Source organism: Pseudonaja textilis, chromosome 17, assembly GCF_049901715.1.
Source record: "Pseudonaja textilis isolate UNSWEBS1 chromosome 17, rPseTex1.2, whole genome shotgun sequence".
NCBI lineage: Eukaryota > Metazoa > Chordata > Lepidosauria > Squamata > Elapidae > Pseudonaja > Pseudonaja textilis.
The window spans coordinates 1,899,159-1,924,650 of NC_142006.1; the positions used below are offsets into that span (position 1 = coordinate 1,899,159).

The 25,492-nt window shown below is 45.5% G+C and overlaps 1 protein-coding gene and 1 long non-coding RNA gene across 3 annotated transcripts in view; one reads left to right on the plus strand and one right to left on the minus strand.

Moving 5' to 3' along the window:
• Nucleotides 1-14,845, minus strand: part of GPSM1 (G protein signaling modulator 1) — a 77,629-nt gene extending 62,784 nt beyond the window's left edge. The window contains exon 1 of one of the 2 annotated variants that reach the window (XM_026719131.2): nucleotides 14,739-14,845. In XM_026719131.2, the coding sequence (XP_026574916.2) occupies nucleotides 14,739-14,791 (53 nt within the window). In that variant the 5' untranslated portion in view covers nucleotides 14,792-14,845. Of the gene's footprint in view, nucleotides 1-13,058; nucleotides 13,155-14,738 lie in introns of those variants that run through there. The other variant, XM_026719132.2, reaches the window with a different exon arrangement.
• LOC148124510 (uncharacterized) overlaps nucleotides 1-25,492 on the plus strand; it is a 104,990-nt gene that overhangs the window by 74,956 nt on the left and 4,542 nt on the right. The window lies entirely within an intron of this gene.

The following is a 25,492-nucleotide window of genomic DNA, read 5'->3' on the forward strand; positions in this document are numbered from 1 at the left end:
GGGTTTAGTAACAAGGTCAGCCAATGAGAGCTGAGTTGAGGGCTGAAACTTAAAGAGAGAATCTGGGTGTGGTTTATCTCCGTTCTGTGCTCAGCTCTAAAGTGAAAGAGAAACTAACTTGCTTGCTTGCCTGCTGAACTAAAGTGAAACCGAGGTCTGCTTCTGAGCTCCTGAATTGCTGTTCTGCCCTGAATAGAATAGAATTCTTTATTGGCCAAGTGTGATTGGACACACAAGGAATTTGTCTTGGTGTAAACACTCTCAGTATACCTAAAGAAGGTACATTCACTAAGAATCAAGAATCATAACATACAACACTTAATGAAAGTCATAGGGTACAATCAACAATCAAATCATACTAGGAAACAGTCAATATAAATCCTAAGGATACAAGCGACAAAGTTACAGTCCTACAATCACAAGAACCCATAGCTTCTGTTTGAGTTTGCTCCATGTTGGAGAAATCTACAACTGGTATTGTGAAATTTACTTTGTGTGTTTATAAAGAAGTTAAATGAAGCCTCAGCCATCTGTGTTTACTTTTCCGGCGCTGAATTTACACTGCAATACTCTGAACACAATCTTGGTCAAAACATCATTTTCTAGAAATTCTCCGCTTGTGCCAGAAAAACTGTCTAGGTTTATGAGCAACCAGGAAGTGGAGGGATGTTGTATTCTTTAAAAAAACCAAAACGGTAATCAAGTTCAGACAAGCAAAAGAAGCATGATTGAATCTGCCCATGACTTGCCTGGGAAATCCAGGAGTGACGGCCACGGCGGATTTTGAGAGAGGGCTTAAACCTGGAGGAATAACTGTCTATCAAAGCCATCCACACATGACGGCTGTTTGCCTGTGAATTAATGATGTTCAGGAAAGTCCCACAATTCAAAATAAAAAACCCACCAAACTGAAGGAATTACTACAGCAGGCAAGGATGATTATTTGCAGACTTCTACCAGATAACACAGCAACCACAGTTGGGAGGAAGCCAAAACACACAGATAAGTTCCAACAAGAATAAAACATGCTTTGCTTCCAGCACTGGGCCATGCGCAGTTTGTCCTTATAAACAGTCCTCACAGCTGCAGCCCATGAAGGGGATCAGAGCCCCTTCCTCCCCCGTAGGCCACGCCACTCATGTTTCTCCCTTATCCGCTCCTCCCTGCATGCCCTAAGATGAAGAGGGGATGGGCCTGGGCCTTCCTCTAAATGCCCATCCAGCTTGTGCCTTTCCCCACCTTCCTCCACAGCCGCGGGAGCCACACTCCCACTCCCTGTCAGATAGGCTCAAGATCCAGATGGATCTTGATAGATTTGGACACTGGGCCCTATCTAACAAAATGAAATTCAAAGTAGAGGAAAGTAAAGTTTAACACTTAGGCAAGAAAAACCAAAAACACACATATAAAGTAGGTGAAACCAGGCTTAGTAGCAGTCACTGTGAGAGGGATCTCGGAGTCTTAGTGTGAGCACTGGACTTTTTCCCTTCAACCGAAAAGAACAGACTTCTGAAAACTAGGTATTTCAAAAGAAATCCTTTATTGAAAGGGGTTTCATCTCAACACTAGGCAAAGCAGAATCTAAGACATCCCCAGGTATACAGTCATAGATAAAGGAAATTTAAAACCCCTCCCCTCAATTCAGATGTGGATTTAGTCAAACAAAGAACCAGCAAGTTAATTCCCCCCTTCCCTTCTCTAGGAAGGTATCTTGCAGAGTTCCCAGGAATTTCTTCCATGGCTGGAATTTTTATCATCCCTTCTCATCCTGTTATCACTTCCAGAGGTGACAAGTTTCTGGACATCTGGGCTCCATTCCTCCAGATGTATATCATGTGCAAGTTACACGGAATCAATATAGGATTTAATATATTCAAGTTATATCGAAAAGGATTATTTGTACCAACTCCCCCCCCCCCCTTCCATTGAAGAATGGCAGATATACGGATCTGACACCTAGTGGACAACCAATGAAATATGAGCCAGCGGTGTGCAACGGCAGCCAAAAAAGCCAATGCAATCCTCAGCGCATTAACAGAAGGATGCAATCAAAGGAGATACTAATACCACTCTGTAAAGATCCCTTCCAACTCTGCTAATCTGCTAAAGAAGAGATTGGACAACCATTTGGCTGAAGTGGTATAGGGTTTCCTGCTTCAACTAGGGAATGGACTAGAAGACCTTAAAGATCCCTTTCAGCTCTAGGACTTGGTGAATTATTCTGCTATTCCTAAACATTTAATGAACTTCTACAATATATGGTCAAAACAGTATCTACAAACACAGCACTTCAAGTGCGCAAAATTATCCCATTAAAAGCTTCTCCGTTTCTTCCTTTGGCGTCCATGAATTCAGCCTTGTCCACAAACAGAAGTCTCTACTGCTTTTCACTAAACACTGCAGAATACAGAGATTAAATAAAGTAAGGAAAACATATGCTATTAAGCAACAGCATGCTAAAATATTTGCAAACCTTCTGATTTATTTATTTTTTAAATCTGGGTAAAATATTGATTTGCCTGAAGCAGTTTAGAGGTTGGACCACATACCAAGTAGGTGGAATCAGGACAAATAAATAAGTGGAGGCCCATTGATGAGAATGACAGCCAATTAAGACAAACTCCGATTCAGTATCAGTCACGATGAAGGCTCTTTGTGTAGTTATTGATTTTTTGTTTTTTAGTAACCACAAAATCCTGCAAGTGGATCTTTATTGACAAGCCATCAAAGCTAGTGGATGCTGGCCAGGAAATGTAACCAAGGAGGAAATTCAAACTTTTGAGAACCAGAGGAAGCTAGACTAGAATGGAGCTGGAAGGGACCTTGGAGGTCTTCTAGTCCAGCCCCCTGCTCAAGCAGGAGAACCTATATCATTTCAGATAAGTGATTGTCTAGAGCAGGGGTCTCCAACCTTGGCAACTTTAAGCCTGGAGGACTTCAACTCCCAGAATTCAATTCTGAGAGTTGAAGTCCTCCAGGCTTAAAGTAGCCAAGGTTGAAGACCCCTGGTCTAGAGTCTAGACTCTTCTTTAAAACCTCCAGTGTTGGAGCATCCACAGCTTCTGCAGCCAACTCCTGTTCCACTGATTAATTGTCCTCACTTTGAGGTGGTTTCTCCTTAATTCCAGGTTGCTTCACTCCTGGGTTAGCTGTCAACAGTGTGTGAACTGGACAATACAGCCTTGTAGCCTGAGGCATCCCAAAGTGACCATAAATCCATTTGTGCAGCCCTCTCTCCAGGAGAAAAAATAACGATGTCAATTTGTGTGTGTGACACTTGTGCAAAGGCAGATCAAAATTAATTTTGACACCCACCTCTCCCTCAAGCTTCTTATGGTCTGATAGCTCTTGGGTAGGGTTTCCCAGCCTTGGTCATCTCCAGGTCGATGGACTTCAACTCCCAGAATTCTCAGCAGTGGTTTTGCTGGCAGTGGAATTATGGGAGTTGAATTGCCCCTGCTGAGAATTCTGGGAGTTGAAGTCCATTCACTTCAGTTTGCCATGAGTCAGAGACACAACAATCGCACCCAATTCGGGGTCCAGAAAGAAACTGAATTCTTCAACAAAGACACTGTAGGATCAGTGCACGATTCATACTCTCTGGGAGAACATTGTGAAGTTACCTCATCTCAAGTTACCCCATCTCAAAAAATGTAGACTTTTAAGCTCTTCCTGGACATCCCACATTTCTTTTAACTTCTTGGGGAACTTCAGTTCCTTCTCTAAACCTCTGTCTTGGCCTGTGCCTAGCTGGTGGCTGAGGATTATGGGAAATGATTGTTTGCAGCAGCAGCCAAAAAAGCCAATGCAGTCTTAAATTGCATTAACAGAGGGATTCAATCAAGATCCACAGGATGTACTAATACCACTCTATAAAGCCTTAGTAGGACCACACCTAGAATCCTGCAACCAGTTTTGGTCACCACACTATAAAAAAGAGGTTGAGACTCTAGAAAAAGTGCAGAGAAGAGCAACCAGGATGACGAGGGGACTAGACGCTCAAACATACGAAGAACGGTTGCAGGAACTGGGCCTGACTAGTCTAGTGAAGAGAAGGACCAGGGGAGACAGGAGAGCAGTCTTCCAATATTTGAGGGGCTGTCCTTGAGAGGAGGAGGGGGGTCAAGCTATTCTCCAAGGCATCTGAAGGCCAGACAAGGAAGAATGGATGGAAACCGATCAAGGAGAGGTTTAAACCTGGAAATAAGAAGAAACTTTCTGACAGTGAGAACAATCAACCCATGGAACAGACGTTGCCTTTGGAAGTTGTGGAGCTTCATCACTTGGGGTATTCAAGAATAGATTGGACTGCCATCAGTCAGAAATAGTGTAGGGTCTCCTGCTTGGGTTGGGGGTTGGACTAGATGACCTACAAGGTCCCTTCCAACTCTGTTAATCTGAATGTATTTGGAAGGTGAGTATGACAAGGCTGCTTGGGATTCTACCCTCAATTTAGGTGGGACGGAGATCCATAAATAGGACTCTAAAAAGAGGCAGTATTCATTATTTCCCTCAACGCCAGGCTCAGGAGAGAGAGAGGAAAGCAAAGCAGCATGGATAATAACCGCATTCCCTTTTTTAAAAAAATTGGTTTTATACACACCCAGGCTCTCTGCTATGGCGAGCCATTGCCACTATTCCTTGGACATGGTCTAACTAACTAGGAATTTTTGAAACCAGCCTAAAAAAACCATCTGGGAGGCTCCACGCAGGGCAAGGAGGAGGGTGAAAGCCACCAGTATCAACACCAGACCATCAAAACACACACGGATAAATATCTGCAAGTCTCTATCAATTTGTTGTCTGGAAATTGTGGAAAATCACAGGCACCCTCCATCCGTAAAGACGGCTCTCTCTGTCTCTCTGCCCTTATCCCAACTCTATTGCCTGAATGCCAAACTTTGAATAGATTCACACACTCCGGCAAGCCCTGTTCATTTAGCCATGATTTATTCAATGTACTGCAGTTTGCTGATGAGACTGCACAATCCATTAACACCCCCCCCACAAACACACACAATTTCTAAACAATGACGACCAACATCACACTACACACAAAGCCCCCTTTAGACCGAATGCTTGTCTAAACATGGTTTGTATCTTTTTCTTCTTCTTCTATGAGAGATTCTTTCAGCCTTAACTTTATCCAAACCATCTTCCCCAGCCCCAAAACTAATTTAGTTTTGAAATGGGAGGTTTCTCGTGGGTTTGTTGAAAAGGTATCGATTTTTTCCCCCTCCCTTTATAGTCCTCTCTTTCCTGCAAGGCATCCTTCAGAGACGTCTTCCTTGGGGAAAAATCACAGAAGGCAAGGCTTGGGAGGGAATCCTGGAGATCATCTGGTCTAGTGTTTTTCAAGCTTGACAACTTTTAAGATGTGTGGAGTCATTTTGGGAGTCGAAATCCATGCAACCTAAAGGTTGAGAAACACTGATCTAGTCTAAGGCTCTGCCCCATGAAGGAATGCACCTCGGCTGTAACAAAAAATGCCATAAATGGAATTGGACAACCACATACCAACATTTTTCCAGAATGACAGTGGGCCCTTCAGTCATCTTCTTGGTGGCTTACCACCACCTCCAACTTCTCCCAGTTTTATAGTCCAAAGATTTCCAACCGAGATGGCTCATTTTTTATGCTGAATTCAACCATTTCATACTTGAATAGAGGTTGGGATTGGCAACGTATTATGTACCCTTCACTTTTCCTTCCTGAAACATATCTTTCTCTCTCTCTCTCATCTCCCCATCTATCCATCTATGTGTTGTGGTTTGCCGGCAGCAGGTGCGGATGGCTGAGGCCTTGGAGAGTGAGGACTGGGATGAGGGGCCTGCGTGGGATGCAGGGATGGGGCCAGGACCATCAGGGAGTGGAGTGCTGCCTTCGGAGATGGTGGAGGCTGGCAGCAGTGAGGAAGAGTCCCCCGAGGAGTCTGTGCCCAGTGTGCGTACGTGCAGGGCTGCTCGAAGGAAAGAGCAGCTGCAGCAGCACAGGCAACTTGGGAGTAAGGCTGCAAGGTGATGGCCCCTCCCTTAAGGGATAAAAGCCAGCCTGAGAGACCGGGATTCTTTGCAGGAAGCAAAGAAGTTCTTGCAATTCAAGCCTTGTGGACGTTCGGACTCTCTTGGTTTGTGTTTGAAGACTTTTTGTTTGGACTATTTCTTGGCAACTTAATCACGTGCTTTTGGCAGCCTGGCACAACCTTGGCAAGGCTCGTTCTTATCAGAGACAATTAGTTTTAATAGCCTTTTAACTGAGAATAAACTGAATTAGCAGAGAAGCATTAAAAGGTTTTGCTTTTACCTCTGTTGGTGTTTGTTTCCTTGGAACAAGGTTTGGGTCAGAACACTATCTATCTTATTTCTATATCATCAATCATCTATCTATCTATCTATCTATCTATCTATATTCTATCTTCTTTCTATCTTCTATCTATATCTGTTATATCTATCTATCTATCTATCTATCAACTGTCTATCTATCTATCAACTGTCTATCTATCTATCTATCTATCTATCTATCTATCTATCTATCTATCTATCTATCAACTGTCTATCTATCTATCTATCTCTTATTTCTATCTATCTCTTATTTCTATCTATCTCTTATTGCTATCTATCTCTTATTGCTATCTATCTATCTATATCTTATTTCTATCTCTATCTCTATCTTCTTTCTATATCTATCTATCTATCTATCTATCTATCTATCTATCTATCTATCTATCTATCTATCTATATTTGATGTTTAAGGAGGGAAAAGTGAAAGCTGGTATGTATATATATATACATGTATGTATGTATGTATGTGTGTATGTTTGTATATACACACATACGTATGTACATGTGTGTGTGTGTGTGTGTGTATACACACATCCATGCACACACAAATTTAGCGGTGTCTATCCTTGACCAGGGCTTAGGTCAGAGAGCTCTCCATGGTCAACCTTGAAGAGGGGAGGAGTCTTTTGCAACAGGGCTCTCTAGCACCATAAAAAGTTTATCTCATTTATGACAATTTAGGCTCTTGCAAATCATGCACCTCTTTCCCCCTGCATTCTTGGAGCAGTTCAAGGAGAAACACAATGACCTTTGTGGAGCAGCGAGGTTTCAACTCAGGGAAGGAAAAATAGCGACTTCTGGAAAAACACCCAACCAAGCATGGAAAAACAAGCAGTTGTATTTACTCAAGACAGCTGAGGCCGACGCCAGGAGCCGAGGAGGACTTGGCACAGCCGGTGGGCTCTTGTCGGTTGAAACTTGATTACAGGCTCCGCTGAGGAACCAACTGCCAGAGAACAAACAGAGAATCCAAGAAAAACAAGGAAAGGGGAAACAAGCCTGGAGAACCAGCCACGTTTCATGTGGCTGGACGTGGCACCCCGTGGCATTGCCAAGACTCTCCTCTCCGGGCGCTCAGCCGGAGAGGGACAACCAGATTTTGTTGTTCCGGGAGGGACAACCAGATTTCAAGCCCTCCTCCTGCTCTCCCACAACATTGGGTGCGAGTCACCTTCCTTAGCAACAGAAATTCTGGTTCCAATTCTGGCCGTATACCGAGGACTACTTGTATTGTACGAAGCCTATTTGTGTGAAGGTAGCTTCCACTTCTCCCAGGGGTGGGATTCCACCGGTATAGCAACCGGTTTGGTGATCGTGCGTGCTTCCAACCCTGTTATTCTGTTTCAGTGTGTGTCAGGTCCACCAGCACGTCCTGCTATTTTGTTGAAAGAGGCTTACTGGCATTTTCCGTATGTTTTTGCTTTTCAGAGATGGGGCGTCAAGGCCGTGGTGCCTGAGAGCGACCTGTCACCAACCTAGCACCTCAAGAGTTCTCAAAACAACCTTACGGCGTCCCATTGGCTGCCGGTGGACTGGTCAGGAGGGTTGGGTTTGGGGAAACGGAAACCGCTGACTCTCAGATTTCGCCTGATGTTACTGCAACTCCTTTCTCTCAGTAAAAGTTCTTTTGATTCAACCAAACGGAGTCGAGTCCTGGCTTTCCTGAGGGACCAGCCAGAACTGGTCCTTACACCGCGCTGGTTCTCATTTTCAGTGAGTGGCATTTTATAATAATTTCTCTCTTCCGTGTCATCCCCAGGTTGAGACGCACCTAACAACTTCCAGTGAATTTCCTTTAGAAACAGCTCAATACAGGTGATCCTCGACTTACGACCACAATTGTGCCCAAAATGTATGTTGCTTAGCGAGACGCTTGTTAAATGAGTTTTGGCCCATTTTACGACCTCGGGTATTAAGTGAAGCAACTGCAGTTGATTAGTTAGTAACCCATAGGACCAAGGCTAAGTTGAAGTCAACCCCAGGGCACAGCATGCTCATTGTCAAAGGGCATCATATACCCATGGGACACAGCAATGGTCATAAGTATGAACATCACATACCCACGGGACACAGCAATGGTCATAAGTATGAACATCACATGCCCATGGGACACAGCAATGGTCATAAGTATGAACTGGTTGCCACGCATCTGAATTGTGATCATGTGACTATGGGGAGGCTGGAAATGTGGTAATTGTGAAAAACGGTTACAAGTCACTTTTCACAGCGCCGACATAACTTTGAGCCATCACCAAGCAAACTGTTGTAAGTCAAGGACTACCTGTATGCCAAAAGGAGGGGAGGCTTGAGCAGGGAGGACCAAGGAAGGAGTATTTCTGCCCAGTGGTGGGGTTGACATGAAAGTTGCACAAAATCAGGGCACAAAAACTGAAGAATCAATATATCTTTAAAAGAAAAACACCTTCGGGAAAAGAGGTGGCTGGAATAATACAAAAATTTAGCCACTCTGGCTTACTCCAGCAGTGCAGTACTACAATGTCCATAGTCCTCCTTTAGATCACTGATTAAAAATAGCACTTGGACATCCAGGAAGGCTGCATCTGATGGGAACTGTAGTCCAGAAATACAATTAGCTTGCCCGCACAGTCTCCTTTAAATGCTGCCTGTTGTGGCCCGCCAGCAGCCAGTGGAAGTTGGCGGTAGACTCGGACAGTGAGGAGGTTGGGGAGGAACCTGGGCCAGTCCTGGAGTCTGGGGAAAGCTCTGACAAGGGCTCTGCGTCAGAGGCAGAGACGGGGCCAGGGCCGTCTGACAGGTATCAGCTGCCTTCGGAGTCGGAGATCAGTGGGGAAGAAGAACAGCTGGAGCCTGTTCGCAGTGTGCGCATGCACAGAGCTGCCAGGAGAAGGAACAAGGGTCGACTCGGAAGGAAGAGCATAGGTGGACGGTGACTGACCCCTCCCATTGGGAGTAAAGAGGAGCAAAGGGGGAGTGGGGTTTTCGGCAGACAATTAGTTCAATTCATCAGGGCGAATATCTGTTCCTGACTTCGTGCCAAATAATTGCTGCTACAGCGTGGTGTTTGGAAGCTATCGGCCTGGCCACTCTCCAAGCCTGATCAAAGTCTGTCATTGTGAACTATCTTGAAAGACTGTTGGCCAGGACTTTGCTGGAGAGGAATTCCCTTTAACCTAAATAAAAGGTTTTATCGGGATGAGAAGTCGGCTTCGTGATCTTGGGAAGCCTCTTTCAGAACTCTGCCTTCCAGCGAGACTGGACTACAATACCCATCCTCCTCTACTTTGCACTGCTCTCCAAGTATCCTGTTTACCCACAAGGAAGCCCCTGAAGGAACTAACGAAGAACCCGATCTGATTTCAGCAACCCCTTTTGAGGGCCGGTTGATCCAGAGATCAAAAATAGACAACATTCCAGTTGGGAGCCAAGGATAACGCTTGGTCATTTCAGTGTGGTTAGAAACGAGACAAAAATCTGTTTTCTAGGCCTTTCTGGGTCTTCAGATATATAATTTTTTCCCCTTTTTTGGGTGGGGGGACTGATAATTTTAAACCTCTGGCTCAGGATAAGCGCTGAATTACAGCTCCCATTTTCCCCCACTGGACTTGCTGAATTATTTGGAAGGCTTTGAAAATTTGATCTGAAGATCAATGCAACCCCAAGTTTCTTGCTGCAAAAGCTTTAAATTTTGTCACCCCGAAGAGAGTTGTGAGTCAATAACACTGCCAGCCTTTCCTCAAATACCACCAGGGTTCTACAAGCCCTTCATCCCCACTTTCCTTCCAACAAGCCAACATATCAGGGCTTCCACTTGGCGGTGCAACTCCAACATACCTCGATAGCTTCAACACAGTCTCACTCCAAAATCATGCAGTTTCCTTGGAATGGTGGGGAAATGGTTTTGCTGTAGCTTTGCCATAGACAGATTAGATAGATAGATAGATAGATAGATAGATAGATAGATAGATAGATAGATAGATAGATAGATAGATAGATAGATAGATAGATAGATTTTAAGCTCTCTAGACTTTCCTAGTTGCCTCCCATCCACTCGGTCTGATTCAGCAACCCAAAAAGCTAATGCAATCCTAAATTGCATTAACAGAGAGATACAATCGAGATCAAGGGAGGTACTAATATCACTCTATAAAGCCTTAGTAAGACCACACCTAGAGTACTGCATCCAGTTTTGGTCACCACACTATAAAAAAGATGTTGAGACTCTAGAAAAAATGCAGAGAAGAGCAACCAGGATGATGAGGGGACTGGAAACTAAAATATACGATGAACGGTTGCAGGAACTGGGCCTGGCTAGTCTAGGGAAGAGAAGGACCAGGGGAGACAGGAGAGCATCTTCCAATATTTGAGGGGCTGCCCCAGAGAGGAGGAAGGGGCCAAGCTATTCTCCAAAGCACCCAAAGGCCAGACAAGGAATAATGGATGGAAACCGAACAAGGAGAGATTAAACCTGCAAATAAGAAGAAACTATCTGACAGTGAAACAATCAAGCCATGGAACAGAAGTTGCCTTTGGAGGTTGTGGGAGCTTCATCACCGGAAGAAGGGATTGGACTCCCATCTGTCAGAAATAATATAGGGTCTCCAGCTTGGGCAGGGGGTTGGACTAGATGACCTATAAGGTCCCTTCCAACTCTGATTATCTGTTATCCAGCTTAGTTTTGCCAAGCTCCTGGTCCATATCAATATGAAGCAAGCCCAAATTTCAATGTTCTCATATTTTTACTGGAAATGTCCTTTATTTCTAGGTACTCAAAGCTGGTCAGGAGCACCGAACATAGAGGTAGTCCTTGACTTACAACAGTTGTAAGTCACTTAGTGACCGTTCAGACGGCACAGAAAACGGTCACTTATGACCACTTTTCACATTTATGGCCATCACAAACATCACATGATTAAAATTCAGGCGCTCATCAACGCACTCCTATTTATGACGGTTGTAGCATCCCAGGAGACTAACTGTACAATCACGGGGCTGGGAGGGATCTCAGAGGTCTTCTAGTCCAGCCCTCTCCTCAAGGTAGGAGACCGTCTACCATCCCAGTCAAATCTCACAACCTCTTGAATGCTTTTGGCCTACAACAGTGTATCTCAAACCTTAGCATTGCCGGATGGGGAATTCTGGGAGTTGAAGTCCATGCAGGAAGTTGTCGAGATTGAGAAACGCTGGCCTAGAGCAGCGGTCGGCAACCTGTGGCTCTGGAGCTGCATGTGGCTCTTTTTATCCCTTTGCTGTGGGTCCCTGTCACTCAAAATATGCATCACAACCGCCATTGTGTGCAACACCTGCTGGCACGCGATTTGAGCTTTTTAAAAAAAACAACAACAGGTTTTGTTGCTCCCGGTGTTTTCTTTTCTGTGGGAAATGGATCAAAATGGCTCTTTGAGTGTTTAAGGTTGCCGACCTCTGGCCTCAGGGGTGGGACAGGGTGGGATTCTACCAGTTTGCACCTAATTTGCTAGAACTGGTTGTTAATATTCTAAGCAGTTTGGAGAACCGCTTGTTAGAAGAAATTACTGGGTTAATCCTGTAAGGAAGGCAGGAAGGAAACATTCTGGTGTTGCTTACAGAAACTGCCTCTCCGTTTAACCCTTATTACATTCTTGGCAGGACTTGACTTCCTGTCTCAGGAACTTCTCTGGAGTTTTTTTTCCTCCTTTGCTGGTACTTTGCTTGTGTGGTGCGACCATTCAAAGTTACCATGGCACTGAAAAAGGTGACTTATGACCCTTTTTCACACTTACGACTGTTCCAGCATCCCCACAGTCATGAGAGGCCAGGCGAGGCGATGTGTGCCTCGATGTCAATGATATTGAGTTGGCCACACCCAGCCAATAACATGACCACCAAGCCACATCCACCCAGTCACATGACCACCAAGCCAGGCCCACTACCTGAGCCACGTCCACAGAACCAGTTGTTAAAAAATGTGAATCCCTTTCCTAAGAGGTCTGTAGGGGGCGTGCATAAGTGCACCAACGTGCCTATCATCCCTGTCCTCCTTTCTTTTATATTTTTTTATACGTATCCATTTCATGTATTCATAACTATGTTTATACTTATACCTGTTATCTTATAACTGCTTGACAAAATAAATAAATAAAAACATTAGCTTGCAAAGGTGGCCTGTTAAGTGTGTGTGTGTGTATACACACACCCACATTTTTTTGTCATGGCACCTCATACAAGGAAATTAAATGCCCATCTTCAGTGTACATTATACAAAAGAGCAGAAGAAAACTATGAAAAGAAATTAAAGAAAAACACACACATTCTATGCAAAGGAGATGAATTTAGGACTCCAGGTAGGATTCTGCAAAAGGGATCCCACCCAAGGTGGGCTGGCCAAAGCCCACCCTCATCCTCCCAAGAGACACAGAGAAAGCCTGAATCCTGCCTCCAGCCCTCTTCGGGCCAGGGTCCCTCTTGGGGGGGGGGGGCTTCACCTAATCCCTGGCATCCCTTGAACCCAAAGCCGATCCAAGCCCAGCAAGCCACAGGCTGGGACTCTTGCAAAACGATTGCCTCCCACCCCATATCCACCCCCCCCCGCCTCCAGTCCACCCTCGCCAGCCCTGTCCGGCCTGATCCGGATCCTGCGGGCGCTCAGCTGTGGGCTTCGCTTGGGACGGCTGGCACGGTGGTGCCGGGGACAAGTGGGACCCCGCAAGAGTGTCCAGCCTGGCCTCCACCGCCCCCACCCCCGACCACGGTGCCCACCTGGACCGCAGGCGTCGGATGCTCGCCCCCCGGAGGGGCTCCAGGCTGGCCATCCCCGCTGCCTGCGATGCCCAGGGGAGGGGAGGGGAGCGGAGGGGAGGGGAGGGGGGGTTGCCTGGCCACGCCCCGGACCGTGATGTCAGCGGCGCTCTCCGCCCCCGCCCCGCGAGAGCGAGACCCCCTCCCTGGGAGGACCGACTGACTGCCCGGGTCGCCTTTTGGGTTCTGGCTCCTCTCCAGCTCCAGCCCTTAGGGGCGTGGGACCCTCTGCGAGCCCCGTTGGCACCCTTGCCAAGTGGGACCCCGCAAGAGCGTCCAGCCTGGCCTCTCCTCCTTTCCCGCCTTCCTTAGGATTGGAAACTCGATTGTCTGGCAACGCAACCAGCTGCAAAAATCCGTTCATCCTGTTGGAGGCGCCGGATTTGGGCTTGCAGGAAGGAAAAAGCAGCACCGCTGTGCACGAAGGTGGTCCAAAAGCCCACAGATGGAGCCGACTAGCAGCGGGTTCCCTTGGCCTCTTCTCTCCTAGGGCTCCGAGAGAGTAACGGGCTCAAGGTCGCCCAGCTGGCTTTGCGCCCAGTTCAGGGTCTCTCCCAGTTTTCTTGCCTGATCAATCTTAACCGTTATGCCAGCCTGGCTCTGGTCATATCCCTCCTCCAAGCCACTTAATGAACCAGGGTCACTTCAGCAATGGTTGTTTGCATTCCCACGTGTACATTTTAACCGGGGTTTGGTTGAACCGGTGACGAGTCCGGGGAACGCTGGGAAACCCGAAGCTGGTGAATCCAGCCGGAGACAAGCTTGAACAAGTTGATGCCAAGTTCGTCAAACGGAATAAAGACAGGGACACTTTTCTTCCTGCAAGCACCACGTTCACACGAGAAACCAGGCTGGGCGTGCAGAGTTTGCTCAACCTGGTTAGGTTCTTTTTTGCACCCGAGTATCTGGTGCAACTTCCCCCAAAAATGGATTCATTCCCCACCCTAGTTAGGTTTAATTCAACTCACGCTTAAATTCGGGACCAACTGTGGGCACTGCCAGCCTGAGAATGTGCCCAGTTTGTGACAACCACTCGAGGAATGCCCGGAAAACCGGCTTAGCGGCGAAGGTGGTCCGTTCAGTCAATTTGGGACACCTCACAGCCCTGGAAAGAGGGGTTTCCTTCCGCAATCCGGGTTAAGGAGACCACAGACCTCTCTGCCTCACAACCAGGGGGCTGCCAGTTCGATCCTAGGTTAGAGGCTACTATTTGGAATACTCTCTCCTGCTCGAGCAGGGGGTTGGACTAGATGACCTCCAAGGTCCCTTCCGACTCTTTGTTATTCTAGGAGTACCCGTGGGGGGAGCTTGGTTCACCCTGCTCACAATTCTGTAGAGGAGGGAGAGAAGCACAGCCGCACCCGAAGAAGAGAAGGAATGCTTGTGGTGCCTCCCAGTTCCTTCTTCTTCGGCTTCACACAACCCCTTAAACCAGGATGAAGGAAACCCACCCGGCCAGCCAGTCGCGGACTGGGTCTCTCTCTCTCTCTCTCTCACACACACACACACACACACACACCCGCCTCATTTCCTCCACGCCTCTGCCCTCAGAGGGATCCCCCTCCCTCCCCACGAGCGCCTCAACCCCCCAGGGAAGGAGGTGGCCCAAGCCCACCCCCTCAATTCCCTCCCGTGCCTCACCTGAATTGCAGGCGCCCGGGGCTCGCCCCCCAGAGGGGCTCCTGCCCGTCCATCCGCCCTGCCGCCTTGCGCTGCCCGGCTGCAAGAAAGTCTGCGCGGGGACCCGCCCTCGGGGGGTGACGTCAGAGCCCCTCCCCTGCCCCGCCTCTCCCCCCCCCGGAGGGGGAGGCTTGGCCCGATCAGCTGGGGAGGGGTCCGCCTTGCCTTCTTGCCTTCCCACCCACCCTCCCCACGCAGCAGTTCCCGACGCCGCCTTCATGAGGACAAGAAACTCGTCCTGCCCAAGAGAGGGGCTTTCCTGCTGCCTCCGTGCCAGCTGCTCAGCCCCTCCAAACTTGGCAACTTTAAGACTTGTGGACTTCAACTCCCAGAATTCTCCGGCCAGCTCTGCTGCCTGGAGAATTCTATTGATTTATTGATTTTATTAAATTTGTTTATTTTGTCAAGCAATTATAAGATAATAGGTATAAGTATAAACATAGTTATGGATACATGAAATGGATACATATAAGACAAATAAAAATAAGACAGGGACGGTAGGCACCTTGGTGCACTTATGCACACCCCCTACAGACCTCTTAGGAAAGAGGTGAGGTTAATAGTAGACAGTCTAAGGTTAAAGTTTTTGGGGTTTGGGGAAGAAACCACAGAGTCAGGTAGAGGATTCCAGGCATCGACCACTCTGTGGCTGAAGTCGTATTTCCTGCAATCAAGTCTGGTGCGATTAACCTTGAGTTTGTATCTATTGTTTGCTCTTGTGTTATGGTTGAAGCTGAACTATTCATTGACTGGTAGGACATTGCAATGTATGATTTTATATACTATACTTAGATCAGACCAAAGGCAGCGGAGTTCTAGATTTTCTAGGTCTAGAATTTCGAGTCTGGTGGCATAAGGTATTCTGCAACAAGTAGAGGAGTGGAGAACTCTTCTTGTGAAATATTTCTGGACTTTCTCAACTGTGTTAATAATATCAGATACGTAATGCGGTTTCCAGACTGATGAGCTGTATTCAAGTATTGGTCTAGCAAATGTTTTCTGCACCTAAGATTATTTGGAGGGCGGTGGGGGGGCGCAAAATGGGAAGCAAAGAATTGGAACTTTCTCTTTGCTGCTTTCTAGTGGCCGCCTGTATATTTGCAACCTGATTTGCAAAGCCCTAAACCAGAATCTCCAACTGGGAAACTTTAAGATTTGTGGACTTCAGCTCCCAGAATCCCAAAACTGGCTGAGGAATTCTGGGAGTTGAAGTCCACAAATTTTAAACTAGCCAAGATTGGAGACTCCAGCCACAAATCATGATGAACAAATCACAGGGGTGAATTTCTATCATGATGAAACATTTATTTGCACTCTCTGTGTTTTTAATTTGTTAGCCTTCTGTACAAACTGACCCTCTCTGTTTCAAAGTTTGAACTTAACCTGAATTTAATATAATGAACCTCTGTTAAAATGTCCTAACCCTGGTTTAGTGTGTTGTGTGACTTCTGGAACTATCGATGCTGGCCTGTAAAGGTTCAAACTGTGCCTAGAGTCTCAACATCTGTTTGGTATCATAGTGACCGAAACAATATTCCAAGTGTACACTGGTAAGACCACACATAGAGTACTGCGTCCATTTTTAGTCACCAAGCTTCAAAAATGATGTTAAACAGGGGTGGGATTCAAATTTTTAAACAACCGGTTCTATGGGCGTGGCTTAGTTGGTGGGCGTGACTTGGTGGTCACATGACTGGGTGGACATAGCCAACTCAGTTGCACTCACATCGAGGCATGCATGTCCTCGCCTGGCCTCTCATGACTGTGGGGATGCTGCAACGGTCGTAAGTATGAAAAATGGTCATAAGTCACTTTTTTTCAGTGCCATTGTAACTTTGAATGGTCATTCCACGCAAGCAAAGGACCAGCAAAGGAGAGGAAAAAAAACTCCAGAGAAGTTCCTGAGACAGGAAGTCGAGTCCTGCCAAGAATGTAATAAGGGTTAACGGAGAGGCAGTTTCTGTAAGCAACACCAGAATGTTTCCTTCCTGCCTTCCTTACAGGATTAGCCCAGGAATTTCTTCTAACAACTGGTTCTCCCAACTGTTTAGAACGTTAACAACCGGTTCTAGCAAATAGGTGCAAACTGGTAGAATCCCACCCCTGTTGTTAAGACTCTCCAAAGTTCAAAGAGTATAGAGAAGAGCAACAAAAACGAATTAGCGGGCTAAAATATATGATGAATGGTTGCAGGAATTGGGCACATCTAGTCTAAATGAAGGGAAGGACTAGGGGTGCTATGGTAGCAGTCTTCCAATATTTGAGGTGCTCTCACATAGAACAGGGGTTCAACCTAAGCACTTGAGAGCAACAGGTAGAAAGATCCGAGCCTTTTATGTTAGAACTAAAGAGAAATTTCCTGACAGTGACAATAATGAACCAGTGCCTTCAGAAGTTATGGGTGCTCCATCTCTAGAGGTTTTTAAGAAGAAACTGGACATCCATGTGTCCAAAATGGTATAAAGGTCTTCTGCTTGGGCAAGGGATTGGATTAGAAGACCTCCTTTCAACTCTGTAAATTCCATTTTGTGTTCTGCAGTTCCCTAACAGTCTGGTGTGAACAGGGATATGTCTTGATAGTGAGGTGGGTGGCATATAAATATAAGACATAAAACGGACACCCAAACACGCTGCATTTAAAATGAAGCGGAATTAACTCTTTCAAGACTGTTCCGGAGCACAGCCAGGTGAATCAGAGCCTCCCACTCAAAATGAATGGGGTCAGCAACTTTTACAAGCTCCTGTACTGACCTGATGATGGTTACAGACCACCTCACAGAACTGTTGCCAGCATTGTGGATACGCATCATGTTGAGGGTTCTTGTGGGTTGTTTCCAACTGGCTTAGGCAAGACGCGAGAAAGGGAACTGTCACGGCTTGTTCAACAAACTGGATTTTTTTTAAAAAAATAACATAAATATGTAAGCTACCCAGAGTTACTTTATAAAGATAGGTGGCGTGAACGTTTAATAAATAAATCTGTGCCAGGTCGAAGTTGCCATTCTATGCTGGAGCTTTATACATCAGCAAAATGTATGATATTCCTCCTTTTTTGCATAAGAAATTACCTTTTTTTTTTTTTAGTTTCCTTCTCTCTTTACCTGAGCATCCTGTTCCCTGCTGCATTTTCCCTTGTCTGCTGCCATGGAAACAGCATCCTCTGGTCCATGCAACTGACTTCAGAACTGGAAGATTCTGCGGAATTTTTTTTTTCTTTTGACCCCGTCAAGGGTGAGACCTTCTCCTTCAAGCTGCCCCCTCCTCGCCAGCCCCAGAGATTCTGTGCCACCTGGAAATCATCCTGGGTTTCCTGCCTCTGAAAAGAGCCAGGGAAAACAGGCTCTATTGAAGCCTCTTTAGTTAGAAGCAACCACAAGACGAAATAAAACCAGTGCATAATTGGGAGCTGCAAAGTCAACACGAATAATTCCACATAGGGGTTGGACTGGAAGATTTCACAAGGTCCTTCCACCCCTATCATTCTATAACCATGTAATTATAGGGAGTCATCGACCTACCAACTTTAATGGAGCCCACAATTTGGTCGTACGTTGCGATGGTTATAAAGCGAGTAATGTGACTATGTCACATGTTTGTGTGGTCCTTGAGCAAGTGTGGCTGTCATAATGCAAACCCATTGTTCTCTAAGGGGCAGGTTTGGCGAGGAACTGTCTCTCTGGCATTAAAATTGCAAACAGAGGTGGGATTCAAAAGTCCTAGCAACTGGTTCGCTGCCTGGTTGCTGGGTGGGCATGGCCAGGGGCGGGATTCAACCGGTGTTACTAGTGGTTTGACGGCTATGTTTTGCACTGCACGCACGTGTAGAAAACTTCAGCTGTGCCTGCTGGACAGCTGACAAGCGCTGTGTGCGGGTGCGCAGCGTTTGAAAAGCCACATTTTTCCTGCTTTTTCAACCTCAGTTGTGCCACACGAAGCAGCTGAGGTTGAAAAAGCGGGAAATAAAGGTCAGGTAAGAGCCCGGGCGGGCAAGTGGGCCAAATAGCAGCAAACACAGAACCGGTTCAGTATCTGCTGCTCTTCAGAGCTAGCAGTTCTATAGAGCTGGGCCAAACTGGTAGCATCCCACCCCTGGGCTTGGCCCACCGGAACTTCCTGTTTCTGGCTTCCCGTGGGCCTCCAGAGCCCAGGGGAGGCCGTTTTCCCCCTCCCAAGGGTCAGGAGGCTTCCCCTGGGCCTCTGGAGACCCTCCAGAAGCCTGAAACAGGCCCACTTCTGGACATCCAGAAAGCCTGTTTTTCCCCCTCCCAAAGCTTCCACGCAGACCCTGCACTTACCTGTGTCGCCTGGAGACCCCCGGGAGGAGCAGGGTGGGTAGGACCAGTTGGTTGGTTGAAATACCGGTTCAGTGAACCAAATGTAACTTTAACATCCGGTTCGTCTGAACCGATAGAAACCCCACCCCTGAGTGTACATTGTTTATTTTATTTATTTATTTATTTTATTTATTTATTTTTGTCAATTGCTTACAATAGGTATAAGTAAAAACATAGTTATGAATACATGGATACATATAAGAAAAATTAAAAACTAAAAGAAACAATAGGACAGGGATGGTAGGCACATTGGTACGCTTATGCACACCCACTACAGACCTCTTAGGAGAGGGGTGAGGTCAATAGTAGACAGTCAAAGGTTAAAGTTTTGGGGGTTTGGGGAAGAAACCACAGAGTCAGGTAGAGTATTCCAGACAGTGACCACTCTGTTGCTGAAGTCGTATTTCCTCAAATCAAACTGTGTTCATGTGACTCTGGGGAGCTGCAGATAGCTGTGAATGCCGGCGGGTGGCCGAGAGCCCAAAAGGTAGTCATGTGACCAGGGAGGATAGAAGTAGTTGGGACTTGTTATGTCCGGTCTAACGAAGAGAAGGACAAGGGTTGATATGACAGCATCTGTGATCGGCTGCCACAGAGAAGAAGGGTCAACTTATTCTCCAAAGCACCTGAAGACAGGACAGGAAGCAATGGATGGGAAAATGTCAGTGGAGATTCTCAGTCGTCCAGGTCATGGTTGTCCTAAGGATGCTTTTTCAGGAGGCTGGACTGGAAGGAAGGAGGGTGTCAAGCCCGAAATTGAAATATGCATAGCCATTTTATTTAGCCTTATTATATATTCCTTTTCTTTCTTTCTCTTTGCTGGTTATGGGGGGGGAGGGTTTCGAGCTTGCCACATTCCTAAGGTGGGAGGAGTGGAAATAGAGTTGTTTAGGCTAGGTGGTTCTCCTTCCCGTGGGAACGAAAGCTGACCCTGCTGAGACCTGGAGGTGGAGATTGATGACTCCAGGCAATGTTGATTGACTTCTATTGGGGAATGAAACTCTTGGGAGTTGTTTCTAATTTCCAATATTATGTGGTGTAATTCCGGGTTATGTCAGATCCGGAATTACAACAGACTTTGCCAATTTGATGCTTTACCTAAATAAAAGAAATGGAAGGTGGACTTTGCTCTTTTCTTTTTAAATGGATTTCATTACTTGGAAACCTGACATTATTCCGGATCTGACACAGGGAAGGTGTAAGCAATGGACTTTTCCCCTTCAACCAAAAAGAATGAACTTCTGAAAGCTAGGCACTTCAAAAGGAATTCTTTACTGAAAGGAAGTGAATCCAGTACTAGTCAAAGCAGAATCTAAGATGCTTCCAGGCGCACAGTAACAGATAAAGGGAATTAGAATCCCTCCCCTTATTTAGATGTGGATTTATTCAAACAAAGAACCAACATGTTAATTCCCCCTCGCTTTTCTGGGAACATATCTTAGAAGAGTTTCCCAGCGATTGTCTTCCAGAGCTGGAATTTTTATGGTCCCTTCTCCTCTATGCTATCTCTCCAAGAGGTGACAAGTTTCTAGACATCTGGCTCCAGTCCTCCAGTTGTATATCACGTGCAAGTTATACAGAATCAATATAAGATTTAATACATTCAGGTTACATCCAAAAAGGATTACTTGCACCAATTTCCCCTCCCCCTTCTTCTTCCATCCCCCCCATACACGGATCTGACAGAAGGGAAGGGGAGAGAGGAAGGAGGGAGGAGGAGGGAGGAAAGGAAAAACTCAATTAAATTAAACAATTAGACTGAACTCGATTGAGGTTGGACGCCCACTTGCCAAGAACGATGTAGAGAGCAGGGAGTTGGATTGGAAGACCTTCTAACTGTTATATTCTTACTGTTATATTATCAATTATTCACTTTCCAAGAGACCCAGCAGCCTTGTTGAGGCTGCATGACTTACAAATAGATGCTTTGTTAACCCAGAAGGTCATTTTTTCCTCTGGGAGGAGCATCAGTGCCCCCCGCCCACAACATTTCTGCAGACAGTGCCCAGCACTGCTGACCTTTGGCTCTGCCACCAGAGCAATGCCACGCGGCCCCTCAAGGCTCTCTTTCTCTCCCTTCTCCTTTTTCAATTCTGGTTATATTTCTTGTCTGAAACCCTCTTCACCCCCCAACAAATGCAGAAAAGCACTTTTGTGGGTGAGCTGTATTGGTTTCTCTGCTGTTTTCTCTGTGATGCTTTGGGAAATAATCTCGAGTCGCTTCTCTTCTGAAACTGGGCTGAGATGAGGGGTCTTTGGGGGGGAAAAACACCCAAACCTTAACTCATCCACAGCAGTTTTAAGAACCAGCTTATTTGAAGAGAGAATTAAAAGACATGAGGCATACTTATCTGCGGTTAAAAGCTAGTAGCTAAATGACGCTAATCTTTAATCATCTTTAGGGTTGCACCAGTGAGAAGTTGGCAAGCGTCAGATCAAAACTGTTCCCTGCAAATAAAGAGAAGCAGCAATAGACCCACAGCTCCTATTTGGGACTGAATTACTGGCCAAGACACGGTTGGAAGAGGAGCAGGTTCCATTAAATTAAAAAAAAAAAAAGTTTGCTTATTAAATGTGCCACTTATCTCTTTCTCCAGAGCAACTCTCTGCAGTTTACAGTACAATAAAAAGACAAATATAAAGACATTAAGATTAAATAAGAATGAGATAAAGTTAATAGAAAGATTAAAAGAATTAAGATCTGCTTCAAGACTCAGCCATGGCGCCCACCAGGCATCGAGTGGTTTTACCACTGCTCAGTGTTTAAAACAAGATTATTTTTATTCTGGTATAAATTTAAATTCAGTCACTGTGAATATCATATAGTCTATACCATCTCAGGCAAGTGACCATCCATAATCTCTTCTTAAAAGCCTCCAGTGATGGAGCAGCCACAACTTCTGAAGGGAAATCATTCCACTGGGTGATTGTCAGTAAAAAATTTTCCTTAGTTATCTCCTTAGTTAGTTTCCAACCACGGGCCTGTTTAATTTGTTGCATTCAGAAATGGGAAGTCACCAACAAAGACTGTTTTCAAAAATTTGTGGAAAAATTGGGGGCATTGGGTCTATTTTTGGCATCCAGAGAGGGGAAGGAGCAACAAGGGGTGTCGTTACCCAATATCAGACTTGAAATTCTAGAACTAGAAAACCTTGAATTACGCCGTCTTCGGTCTGATTTAAGCATGGTATATAAAATCATACATTTCAATGTCCTACCTGTCAATGAATACTTCAGCTTCAACCATAACAACACAAGAGCACACAATAGATACAAACTCAAGGTTAACCACACCAAGCTTGATTGCAGGAAATACGACTTCAGCAACAGAGCGGTCAATGTCTGGAATACTCTACCCGACTCTGTAGTTTCTTCCCCAAACCCCCAAAACTTTAACCTTGACTGTCTACTATTGACCTCACCCCTTTCCTAAGAGGTCTGTAGGGGGCGTGCATAAGCGCACCAACGTGCCTACCGTCCCTGTCCTATTGTTTCTTTTATTTTTCTTTCATTTTTCTTATATGTACTCATTTCATGTATTCATAATTATGTATACACTTTTACTTATTATCTCGTAAACAATTGACAAATAAATAAAATAAAATAAATAAATAAATAAATAAATAAATCAACCCACAAACCTCATCCCTTAAACATTATCTTCATGTGAATGTTGTCGTTGTATGAAGTGTGTAAAACAATACTGTAATCAAGGAACCACCTAGGAAAAAAAATCACACACCCCAAAAACCAACAGCAGGGCAATTGTGTATAAACAGGCAGCAAAGCCCAAACTCTCCAGCACTGATGATATTACCTAGTTGGGTCATGAAATATCTGTCAAGAAACAGCCAACCTGAGAGAGCACTAAGGACTCTACAGTTCACCCTTGAGCTATAGAAATTATTTTATTGGGATTATGCATTTTAGTTGCCTTATTCACAGGATGATGTCACAACGTGAGGGCCATCCATGGCTTCTGAATGCACCATCCTGAGTCATAAGGGGTGGCTTGGAAACGTGTGAACAGAACCCGGGACTACTTCTTAAACTCATCAATCCTCAACAGCATCTCACACAGAGCAAGCGATGGGACCAAGGGTGGGATAGGAAGCTTTTGCTCCACGCTTGTGACACCTCAACCAAGGGTCTCTCAAAAAGAAAAGGACTGTGGGGTACATAAGGTGACATCATAGCAGTGTTCCAGTATTTGAGGCGCTGCCACAACAAGAGGAGAGGGTCAAACTTACTTTCAAAGCACCAGAAGGCAAGACGAGAAGCAGCGGGTGGCAACTAATCAAGGAGAAAAGCAACTTGGAATTAAGGAGAAACTTCCTAACACTGAGATCAATTAATCAGTGGAACAGCTGGCTACCTGAAGTTGTGGGTGCTTCATCATTGGAGGTTTTAAAGAAAAGAATGGACAGCCACCTGTCTGAAATGGTGTGGTGTGCCTTGTTTGAGCAGGTTGGACTAGAAGACCTCGCAGCTTTCTTCCAACTCTATTATTCTCGTCTGTTCTGTTCTATTCATTTTGTGTCTATTTTGTGTTTATTCATTCTACTCCGTGTCTATTCTTTGTGGTCTATTCTATTTTGTGTCTATTCCATTCCATATTCTATTCTACTCCATTCCGTATCTATTCTATTCTATTCCTAGTTCTGTTCTCTTCTGTTCTATTCTTTCTCTTCTTCTCTCCTCTTCTATTCTATTTTCATATTCTCTTCTCTTCTCCTCTCCTCTCCCCTTCCATATTCTGTTCTGTTCTATTCTATTCTTTCCTTTCCCTTCCCTTCGTCTATTCTATTCTACTCTGTTCTGTTCTGTTCTATTCTGTTCTTTCCTTTCCCTTCCTCTATTCTATTCTATTCTATTCTATTCTATTCTATTCTATTCTATTCTATTCTATTCTATTCTGTTGTCTAGTCTGTTTATCCTATCTAATCCTTCTGTTCTGTTCTGATTAAAGCCGACATAAGCCACTGAAGTCTGGGCTGCATGAGTTTCCCATCTCCAGCTCTGCAAGCGAGGGCACGGAGAGAATTCCCTTGGCAGTTTGTCCCTTCCTGCCAAGTTCCTCCTCCTCCTCTCTGCCAAGCATCAAAAATGCCACTTTCTGGCAAGCCAGGCTTGTGTTTTGTACACACAGCTGCCGGGAGTGAAAACATTCAACAGAAGCTTTTTAACTGCCAGCCACCGAAAGGGGCCCTGAAATCTACCATATGTTCTCTCTGGGAAAATGCAACGGAAAGGAAAAAGGAGAAGGAACAGCAGTAATGGGAGGGCTGAGCAAAGGGTCCCAGAGGACACTGTTGCCAATAGCCTTGTGTATTTTTCAGGGTCAAAAAAGGCAAGGGCCAGCCGGTCCAGGATGCTTGGATGGTTTGGATCATAAGCCCCATTTGAGGTCCCAGAGAAATCTCCTTGGTATTTTGGAATCTCATTGAGTTGGACTTGTGGTGGTGTCATCCTCGATTTCCTAGAAAGACGCCAATTGCAAAGGTCCTCAGTAAGCTCTTTATTTAGCTTAAACTATTATTATTTTAGGCTTCACAGCATCTTCTGTACCATAGGCATCAGTGGTTCAAAATAATGGGCCCCACTTGCCTAGCCAGGAAAGCCCCGTCTATCATTTTGGGAACCACTACGAATCAAATGGTTTCCCAGTGATCCCCTAACTCTAGTCTCACTGGTTCCTTTAAGTGAGTGGCATAGGCCTCTCCCAACAGGGAGCCATCTACTTGTTCAAGCCAGATCGGGTCGGTCAGCTTTTTCGCTCTGATCCCCAGTTTCAGGACCATGGTTAGGTTGATCAGGCACTTAGTGCAGCCTGACTGATCGGATGTCAACGCTGAAAGCAACTTGGGAGAATGTCAAAAACCGATTATCTAGACATTTCAAGAATGCTTGGTTTTCCCCCACTCCCTTTTTCTGGCAGCTAAAAAGACCAAATGAGTATCTTTTTAATTAACACGAGGGAGGATTGAAGTGAGAATAGAATAAGAATAGAACAGAATAGAATAGAATAGAATAACTGTACTTCAAAAGCGAAGTGTCTGCCCAATGGATTATGCTACAGCTAATGGTGAAGGCCAATTATTCGCATCAGTTACATCCAATATCACAGCAAATTGAGATTATTTGAGGAAAAGAGGGGTACCTCTACTTTTGGCTGCAACAGGAGGACTTTATCATTCGACTTGACCTTCTCTGAATCTGGAATTTGAGGTGCAGGTGGACCAGGGCAGAACTAGGCGGAACAATTCTTGGTCTGTATTTTATGGCTGCGACCAGAATTTTTATGACAGCAATTTTCTAGCTCATCTCTCCTTCAGGAATAGAAGGAAGGGATGCTGGAGCCAGGATTGTCCAGAGAGCTGA